Below are 823 nucleotides of genomic sequence, written 5' to 3'. Positions count from 1 at the left end.
CGTTACCAAGGCATATGGGATCCCGTATCGACAGACCAGGTTTCTCCACACGAAGTCTGTTGTTTTCTTCTCTGTGATCCTGCTAAGGGCTTCTACCTCTATCCACTTCGTGAAGTAATCTATAGCGACTATCGCATGTGTTGCTGCTCCTCGTCCCTTCGGCAATGGGCCGATCAGATCAATTCCCCATTGAGCGAATGGCCAAGGGGAGGCCATGGAGGTGAGCTTCTCTGGTGGTTGGTTAGAGAAATTCGCAAAACTCTGGCAGCTTGCACAGCTCCTGGTCTTCCTTTGCGCATCCTGGTGCATCGTCGGCCAGAAATATCCCTGCCTTAGAACCTTGTGGGCCAGGGACCTCCCGCCAGAATGATTTCCGCAAATTCCTTCATGCACTTCCCTCAGCACGTAATCCGCGTCGTCATCGTCCAAACACCGAAGGAACGGTAATGTATATCCTCGTCGATACAGTACCCCATCGATCATCGTGTATCTCGAGGCCTGAGCTCTAATCTTCCGAGCCCGTAGCTTATCTGGTGGCAAGACCCCGTCTCTAAGGTATGAAACTATCGGGTCCCTCCACGAGCTTTTTTGTTCTATCCGCAACACCCCCAAATTTTGCTCGATACTCGGGCGAGACTTCACTTCTAGGGGGACCGACTTTGGCATTTTTGGGTCGGTGACGGCTGCCATCCTAGCCAAAATGTCTGCTCGACTATTCTGCTCCCTGGGGATTTGTATCACCTCCACTGCTTCGAACTTCCCCATCATCTGCCTGACTATCCTTAGGTACTGTTCCATCTTCTCCTCTCTTGGTTGGAATCTT

The 823-nt window shown here is 51.5% G+C and overlaps 1 protein-coding gene across 1 annotated transcript in view; it reads right to left on the bottom strand.

Annotated features, from left to right (window-relative positions):
• LOC112096357 overlaps positions 1–823 on the bottom strand; it is a 4,406-nt gene that overhangs the window by 652 nt on the left and 2,931 nt on the right. Inside the window, exon 4 of the mRNA XM_024179782.1 lies at positions 37–820. Within this exon, the coding sequence (XP_024035550.1) occupies positions 37–820 (784 nt within the window). The remainder of the gene's footprint in view (positions 1–36; positions 821–823) is intronic.

The sequence above is a fragment of the Citrus clementina genome, unplaced genomic scaffold (genome assembly GCF_000493195.1).
Source record: "Citrus clementina cultivar Clemenules unplaced genomic scaffold, Citrus_clementina_v1.0 scaffold_8, whole genome shotgun sequence".
Lineage (NCBI taxonomy): Eukaryota > Viridiplantae > Streptophyta > Magnoliopsida > Sapindales > Rutaceae > Citrus > Citrus x clementina.
Note: the sequence above shows the minus strand (reverse complement) of the source record. Positions and strands in the feature narration are given on the sequence as shown.